The sequence below is a fragment of the Belonocnema kinseyi genome, chromosome 4, assembly GCF_010883055.1.
Source record: "Belonocnema kinseyi isolate 2016_QV_RU_SX_M_011 chromosome 4, B_treatae_v1, whole genome shotgun sequence".
Lineage (NCBI taxonomy): Eukaryota > Metazoa > Arthropoda > Insecta > Hymenoptera > Cynipidae > Belonocnema > Belonocnema kinseyi.
In genome coordinates this window covers 103,627,329-103,636,987 of record NC_046660.1, presented here as the reverse complement: position 1 = coordinate 103,636,987, position 9,659 = coordinate 103,627,329, and the positions used below count along the sequence as shown (strand labels likewise).

General features: G+C 34.0%; 1 protein-coding gene across 2 annotated transcripts in view; it reads left to right on the top strand.

The window, feature by feature from the left end:
* The window catches only part of LOC117171853, a 261,588-nt gene that overhangs the window by 133,595 nt on the left and 118,334 nt on the right, over positions 1-9,659 (top strand). For both annotated transcript variants that reach the window (XM_033359489.1, XM_033359488.1), the window contains exon 2: positions 1,769-2,152. In XM_033359489.1, the coding sequence (XP_033215380.1) occupies positions 1,769-2,152 (384 nt within the window). The remainder of the gene's footprint in view (positions 1-1,768; positions 2,153-9,659) is intronic.

Here is a 9,659-nt window from a genome sequence, read left to right as displayed (position 1 = left end):
GGCGCATACTTTGAATAAAATATTTGTTATCATTCTCTTGAAATAAATGTGTTTTTTTCTTGAAAAAATACCGGTTTCATATGTATACACCTGGTATATGGAAACGTTGTTTTGTAATTCAGTAAGATTAGAGGGGTAAAAACAATGTTAAATTGAAAAATTCTTTACTATGAGTATTTCTTTAAGGATGACGATAGTATTAGCTTTATTTAGTATTTCTTCACATTATTTTACATTAAACAATCGTTTTTGTTTTTATCGTTTTTAAATCAAAAATGAAATAGATACATTTTTAGTTAAAAGAATAAATTTTCAACCCAAGAGATGACATTTCAACTAAAATTATGAATCTTAAAAAAATGGATCCAACGTGAGAGATAAATTCACAAACCAAAAAGGCGAATTCTCAGCAAATGAAGCATTGAATTTTTAGCCAATAATAAATTTTTAGTTAAAAATTGTTATTCAATGTCTATTTCTTGAGTCACGATATTATTCTTAAAATAAAAAACAAACGATTTCGCAAAAAAGAATTACTTTTTCTAAATATGATATGAGTAAATATCCTTATAAGGATTGTTTATAACAATTGTAATTGTTGCTGAATGTCTGTGTATTTTTTTATTTAAAATTTGCAATAAATTAATTGCTTTATAAAAATTATTTGTAACTCTATCAATTGTTGAAACTAAATAAATTTTTATAATTAGAAATTCTGTAAAAGTGAGTTTCTTTATAGCAATTATTTATTACCATGATAATTTTTCTTTTTATTTCCCGGTAATTATCAATTATTACTTTACGTAAGTAAACGACGAAATCACTGCAAAATAATTCATTAAAGCTCTTTAAATAGAAAAATGTCAGTTTTATCCATTAATGAATTTATAACAATTAAAGAAATGAAGGAAATAAATCTACAATGAGCATAGGGTAATTCTTGATGCAGATCAACCTTACTCGTAAATCCGTACGGATATTACTCATAGTTTTTGTTTGAGTTGAAGGTCTCCACCATTTTCAGTCAGAGGTACTTATGAACTATTACATTAGCAAAGCATGGTTGAAGCAAGATTAAAAAAAAGCCAAACCTTCGGTATGAATGTTTCGTCTACGAAACTCTTAACAATACGAATTTTTTATCAGTATTTCCCCCTTTTATAAAATTTATCTGTGAAAAATATCAAATTTGAATTTAAAAATAGTGATCCATTTCACTGATTTGTATTGGTGACATGAAAGCCGTATTAAAAATAAATCGCAACGTTGTTAAATGTACTGATCTACATTCTCATCCGTCACAATTCTGTCGCTTGGTCATTTTACTTTTTGACACTGATTTCACACTTGAATGGTTTAACCATTCGCTCGAATTAATCCTTAAACCGTCGACCCGGAATTTAACGGGTGCGGGTAATATTTTGATGTCATGCCTGCATAGCCTTAAACAGTTTGTCACCCTGCGTTATGGCCACACGTTCTATCGATCCAAATATGCAACGATAATGGTACTGGGTGGCTTTAGTCGATCCTATATAGAAACTAGTGTAGTCTGTTATAATAAAAATTATTGGTGTCAACTCGCAATGATTTATCTAATAAAATATTCACAATATCAAGCTTGCACTATAAGTGTACTCACCTTAACAAGAACAGAAAAACAGCTAACAATAAGAGCATAATATTGAAAGAGTATTAAAATTTGTTAAACCTAAAAAATAATGAAAAATTTTAAATTATAAAATAAAAATGTATTTTTCTATTCTAGACTCGCTGCAGTTGAAAATCAAGCAGGTGAAGATTCCAGAGACTGTGCAGGAAGGTGAATTGGATTACGTGATTTTGGACTGTGATTACGACCTTGAAGGAACTTCTGCAAAACTTTTAGTGGTGAAATGGTTTTTTAAAAAGGAGGAATCACCGTCAGAAGATTTTTATGTGGCGTATCAGTGGATACATGGAAGACTACCAGTAGCTGAACCTAGTTTTAAGAAATATATAGATATCCACTACAAAGCAAGTGATGATCCATTCACAATGTATCGTGCTCTGAAATTGAATAAACCGACTGTTGACGTTACTGGCACATACATGTGTCAAATTTCCACTGTCGATGATGAAACTCAAGCACAAGGATCGATGGTCATATATTGTAAGTACCAACAACTTTATGAATTATTTGAGAATTTGAAAACAAATTTCAGAAAACTACATTTGGATGATCATTTTTAAAAACGAATATTATGAGCTAATTATAGGGTGAATATATTTATTTCAAAATTCACCTAGTCCATTTTTTATACTCCGAAGAATGAAATGTGGTGAAAGTGTCACATTACTACTTTCGATGAGCAGCACTTGAAGCAGAAAATGACTGAACTTTCATTCAATTTGCCGGAAACTCCTTCTTCATACATTTTATGCCAGGTTCTCTCTAAATAAAATATATATAAATAAAGCTTGAAGACAATATTGGAGACTCGATTTGACTCTGATTTGAGTAAATTAATTATGACATGAAGTAGCAGTAATAATATCTCGAAGATTATTAATCTATTCCAGTAGCTAACCTTAGGTAGATTAGGATAACAAGCTTTCAGACCGAAATTCAAGCGTTGAATAGCTTGGGTTCAGACAATTAATTCAGTAATCAGTATACTGTATTATAGACGCACATGCGCGCTTTACCTTAATCCTCTCCTGTTCTGAGCTTCATATCAAGTGCCCAACGAAAATTGAGCAGATTTGACCGAAACGGAATTTGCTGATAGAAAATTAGAAATATAAACGGGCGATCTTGATTTGTATTTTATTTTGCATTCTCAATGTAATATTTGAAAACTGCCTCTTTTCTTGTTAGAGATATAAAGAAATGAATCATTTAAAATCATAAAATATTTGACTAGAAGATTTTGAAAATTGATAATAATTGTAAATCAAATGTTAAAAATTAAAGAATGTAAAACTAAACAGTTAAAGATTGTGGAATTTAAAACTAAAATAGATAAAAATTAAAATATCTGATTTAGGTACCTTAATAATTGAAAAATTTTTTTAATTTAAAATGTTCACAATTTTATATCTCTGTCGCTTCAGTTTGAAATATGAAGTTACACTTTTTACCAGTTAAAAGTTTTAGTTTCGCAATTTAAATGGAGATTTTTAAATTTTGAAAGTTCAGGTTAATTTTAAGAATTTTTAAATAAATATTTTTTCATTTCGAACAGTAAAAATAACAGTAAATTTACTTTTTAATCTTGGAAATTTTTGTTAAAATCGATTTTAATATTAAATTCGAATTTTTATATAATAAAAATGTAAAATTCTAGAAATTCGGAAGCCTTAACTTTGAAAATTCAATTAAGATTCAGATTTAAGTTGTCAAATTCTAATTACTTCGAATTAAAAATAATTTAAATTCTAAAGTTTTAAATTATAAATCATTCAATTTTGATCGCTTTATTCAGATATAGAATGACCTTAATTCCCTGGAATTTTGAATGAACTAATTTTCAAAGGTTTAATATTAAATTATTTAATCTATAAAATTTTTTAATTGTCCTACTTTCATGATTTAATCTGAATTGATTAATTTCGAGACTCTTTAACTAAAAATGAAATTCTTAAATTTTAAATTAGGTTGAGTTAAGCTTATGGACAGACAGAGAGCATAAAAAGAGCACCTATGCTGATCAAGCTAGAATGCCTATTGTACCACACATCTCCTGTCAAAGTCCGAGATTTGAGTCGCTATTCGCGTCTTGATTACCTCAACATCCATCAAGTGTACCCCTAGGGTTTGTTTCTTGCGCTTAGATAAGGCTGATAACTGGCATAAGACATACCATGTCCTATTTTCCGTATCTTCTGCACTCTCTCATAAGTATCTGAACCACTATTCTTAGGTCTTTGTTGATTCATTCCAGGATTTCCCTGGCTCTATCCAACCTGTCAAGTATGGCTTTTGTTTGTTGTTTAATGCCTTTTTGCATTTCCAAACCAGTTTTAATTTTAGTTCGGGTTTTCCAATTGCAATAAATATCGATTGGCTCTCCGAGCAGATTGTAATCTACATACCATTAATGTTTTATTCTATTTATATCTCAGCACAGTGAAGGACGGCTAGGACCTCCGCCTCAAAGACGGTGACATGCCGCTTCATTGAATCCTCATCCTCCGCCTGCCCGTGCTATGATAGATTCCTGCTTTTCACGGGAAAAGGGGCGGTTCTCTCCTTTGGATCCGTCTGTGTTTCAGGTGTCTCTTGAAGGAATGCGATACTAACTGCATTCCACTTTTTCCTACTCGGATTGTAGACCCAGAATATCTCAGTGAAGTTGATGCGTTTTGCTGTGTTGTCTAGCCTCCTTTCTAGTGTGCAGTGTGCTGGTGTTACTTGGGAGCCTACTGTGTCTAGTCCCTCAAGTCCATCTCTTCGTAACTACCAGGCAGCCTGTCGCGTGAGTCCCCTCACCCTCCGGCGGTTAGAGCAACGTGTAGGGGCTTTTCACAGGTCATGTATCGTATCGCCGCTACGGGCGTAGTCCTCATTGCTCCAGTCAAGCTTATTATCGCTAGCGTTTGTGATTGTCGCAGCCTGTCCTGCATCGTATTGAGTTTTAACCGTGGCTGCTTAATCTTGGCATCATATATTATTTTCTTTGTAGCTTCTTGTGGAAATGGCAAGGCTAGACTTTTCTAGATTTCTCGTGAGTTCTGAGCTGTCGCATCAGAACTCTACGATGCGCAGCTTCGATCTTGTAAGATTTATCAACGCTTCCACATAAGTCCCGGTGGCCAGAGATACAAAGTCATCCACATCTTCCTAAGTATGATACATTTTGTTGCTTACTTGACTACCGTCTTCGTTCCATCTGATTTCGAATTGCCTCCATCGTAGTATGCATCCCCATGAAGTTAATCCCCAGAAGTTCACATGTTTCAAATTTTCTTTTTACATACTTTTTTAAGTCGTTTTTACTGTTTGTACGTCTAATATTTTCGTTGTACGCTCCTGGTTACGAAATTAGGAGCGAAATTGATTTTGAGGTCTTAACATCACGTATCTCCCCGAAATTGAAATTTCTCAAATTTTCTTTTTGTATACGTTTGTACGATTGTACAAAATTTATATTTCCCCCTAGCTGGGTAACCTAGAGGGTACAAACGAAAATATGAAATGTACAAACAGTACATACGACGTACAAACATATGCAGAAAGAAAATGTGAGAAATTTGAATTTCAGGGGAAGGGCATACAATTTTGATTTTCCCCTAGACGGGCAACCTAGAAGGAACAAACGAAAATGTGAAATGTACAAACAGTACATACGACGTTCAAACGTATGCAAAAATAAAATTTGAGAAATTTTAATTCCGGGTGGGTGGCCTGAAATTTTTATTTCCCCCTTGCCGGGCAACCTAGAGGGTACAAACGGACATATGAAATGTACAAACAGTACATGCGACGTGCAAACGTATGCAAAAAGAAAATTTGAGAAATTTCAATTTCGGGGGGATGCGTAAAGTTAGCCCCGCCCTCCTCCCGAAATCAATATCGTCCCAAATTTCGTAACCAGGAGGAAACAAACGAAAATATTAGATATACAAACAGTACAAAAGACGTGCAAACGTATGTAAAAAGAAAATTTGAGAAACTTTAATTTCTGAGGGTTGGCACGAAATATTGATTCTTCCCTATCCGGGTAACTAACAGGGTACAGACAAAAGTATAAAATGTACAAATAGTACATAAGACGTACAAATGTATACAAAAAGAAAATTTGAAAAATTTTAATTTCGGGGGGATGGCCCGAAGTTTTGATTTCCATGTAGTTGGGCAACCAAGATGGTACAAATGAAAATATGAAATGTAGGAACAGTACGTGCGGCGTAAAAACGCATGCAAAAAGAGAATTCAAGACATTTTAATTTCGGGGGGATGGCACGAAATTTTTCTTTCCCCCTAGCCGGGCAACCGAGAGGGTACAAACGAAGATATGAAATGTAAAAATAGTACATACGACGTACAAACGTATGCAACAAATTTTTTTTTATTTTAATTCCGGGGGAATGGCACGAAACATTGATTTTCCCTCAGCTGGGCAACCAAGAGGATACAAGCGAAAATATAAAATGTACAAACAGTACATACGGCGTAGAAACGTATGCAAACAGAAAATTGTGCGAAACTTTAATTTCGGGGGAATGGCCTGAAATTTGGATTTTCTCCTAGCCGGATAACCAAGCGGGTACAAAAGAAAATATGAAATGTACAAACAGTACATACGACGTACAAACGTATGCAAAAAAATTTTTATTTTAATTTCGGTGGGATGGCACGAAACTTTGATTTTCACCTAGCTGGGCAACCAAGAGGGTACAAGCAAAAATATGAAATGTGCAAACAGTGCATGCGAGTACAAACGTATGCAAAACGAAAATTTGAGAAATTCCAATTTCGGGGGAATGCGTGAAGTTAGCCCCCCGAAATCAATTTTGCCCCTAATTTCGTAACCAGAAGGGTAAAAACGAAAATATTGGATGTACAAACATACAAAATTTAAAAAATGTAAATTTCGGGGGGTCAACTTCACGGAGGTGTAGTATGCATCCTGGCCAGCTCACCAGCTGGTCTGATGAGTCACGCCTTGAAGCCTCTCAAAAGATGGCAGCTATGTAAACCTGGCAGAACCAAGTCATCACATCATAATGTCTCCTATTTCATAATTAAGGGCTCATTTAGGGCTAATGTAATGCCCTATTGCCGAATTTTCGGCTTTTCATTTTTTTTAAATATGCATGGTTCTGCCAGCTTTACTTCAAGCCAGCAGCACCACTCAAGGAATCGGTCAAAAATGATCATATCAAATTGCCCTTTCTACAGAAATTTCCGGCTCATTTTCGGCTCGCGATATCACTTTAAACCACTGTCCTACCTTAAAAATTAGAAAAAGGCCGCGAAGGCCAAAGGGCCAAAAACTTAATATTCGATTTTTTCCTAACATTAATAAGGGCCTATTTAGGGCTCACTTTCTATCCAACTATGGAATTTACTTTTAGCCCTTTGTACAAAATATGCAACGGTGCTGCCAACTTTACTTCAAGCCAGCAGCACCATTCGAGGAATCGGTCAAAAAGTAGTTATATCAAATTTCACTTTTCACAGAACTTTCCGGCTCATTTACGGCTTGAGATATCCCTTTGAACCACTGCCCTACCTTCAAAATTAAAAACAGGCCACGAAGGGCAGTTACAAAATATAAATTTTTTAATTCTCTTTCCAGCATTAATAAGGGACTATTTAGCGCTCACTTTCTATCCAACTGGATTTTACTACTTAGCACTTTTTATAAAATATTCCACAGTGCTCCCAGCTTTTCTTCAAACCAGCAGCAGCACCATTCGAGGAATCGGTCAAAAAATGATTATATCGAATTCCAGTATTTACAGAAATTTCCGGATCATTTCCGGCTCGACATATCCCTTTAAACCACTGCCTATCCTTTAAAATTAAAAAAATGGCCACGAAAGGCAAGGGTACACAGTATACATTTTTTAATTCTCTTCCCAGATCAATAAGGGACTATTTAGGGCTCACTTTCTACTTAACTATGGATTTTACTACTTAACCCTTTTTATCAAATATGCCACAGTGCTCCCAGCTTTATTTCAAACTAGCAGCACTATTAGAAGAATCGGTTCAAAAATGATTATATCGAATTTCACTTTTCACAGGAATTTCCGGCTCATTTCCGGCTCAAATTATCCCTTCGAAACACTGCCCTACTTTCAAAATTAAAAAAGGGCCAGGATGGGCGAAGGAACAAAATATACAATTTTGAATTCTCTTCCTCGCATTAATAAGGGACTATTTAGGGCTCACTTTCTATCCAACTATGGATTTTACTACTTAGCCCTTTTTATAAAATATTCCACAGTGCTCTCAGCGTTTCTTTAAACCAGCAGCACCATTAGAGGAATCCGTCAAAAAAAAATATATCGAATTTCACTCTTCACAGGAATATCCGGCTCATTTCCGGCTCGAGATCTCCCTTCGAACCACCGCTGATTTATACCTCTGTCAATATCAATAAAATCAATTTTTTTACAATTTCATTAGGGGCTTTCATGCCCTTTCCATTGATCACACACATTTTTTAGCTAAATATTTGTCCTTCAAAAGTCAAAATCAAAAATAAATTTGACTTTTTCATAATTTATGGTATTTTAAAAATTTATTTCCCTTGAATAATTTGAGGCTCATTTAGGGCTTCTAAAATATTGTTGAATGGAAGCAGTCAGTTTTTTCGATTACCTTTTTCTTCTTATATATGGTATTGTGGCATCTTAACGTTGCAAAAATAATTGAAGGAAACAATTAAATCCATTGTTTATCCAGGAATAATTTTGGGCTCATTATGGACTAATTTTTGCCCGTAGTCCCAAATTATGTCTTCATTGTTTAGAATAATAATAATAATAATAATAATAATAATAATAATAGAATCCTAAATTTGGGACCACAGACTCAAATAAGTTGGAAGGTTTTTGGAAGGTTTGTTTAAACAAAATTTTTTGTTGTTGTTAATTTTGATTATAATAGTCCTAGAGTCCTAAATGAGCCTTCGATCCTATGAATTTTCGCGATTACAAGAATCTAAAATTGGGTTTGAAAAGTGCAAAATTAGAATAAGTATGAATCACCTCGTAAATAATAAGAAATAGATCAAATAGATTATTATTGTTAGAATTTTCATCAAAGGAATATACTGTATATATAATAAGAAAGAAATATGACTATCTCAGGATGTAAAAGTATAGTGAAACAATATATAATCATATAATCATTTTTTGACCGATTTCTCGAATGGTGCTGCTGGTTTGAAGGATAGCTGAGAGCACTGTGGTATATTTTATAAAAAAGGCTAAGTAGTAAAATCCATATTTGGATAAAAAGTGAGCCCTAAATAGTCTCTTATTAATGCTAAGAAGATAAATAAAAAATGTATATTTTGTCCCTTTGTTCTTCGTGGCCTTTTTTTAATTTTGAAGGTGAGGAAGTGGTTTGAAGGGATATCTCGAGCCGGAAATTCCTGTGAAGATTGGAATTCGATATAATCATTTTTTGACCGATTCCTCGAATGGTGCTACTGCTGGTTTGAAGAAAAGCTGGGAGCACTGTGGAATATTTTATAAAAAGGACTAAGTAGTAAAATCCATAGTTAAGTAGAAAGTGAGCCCTAAATAGTCCCTTATTGATTCTGGGAAGAGAATTAATAAATGTATACTGTGTACCTTTGCCCTTCGTGGCCCTTTTTTTATTTTGAAGGTAGGACGGTGGTTCGAAGGGATATCTTGAAACCGAAAATGAGCCGGAAATTCCTGTAAAAAGTGGAATTCAATATAATCATTTTTTGACCGATTCCTCGAATGGTTTTGCTGCTGGTTTGAAGAAAAGCTGGGAGCACTGTGGAATACTTTATAAAAAGTGCTAAGTAGTAAAATCCAGTTGCATAGAAATTGAGCCCTAAATAGGCCCTTATTAATGCTAGGGGCAAAATCGAACATTAAGTTTTTGGCCCTTTTCCCTTCGCGGCCCTTTTTTAATTTTAAAGGTAGGACAGTGGTTTAAAGGGATATCTCGATCCGGAAATTCC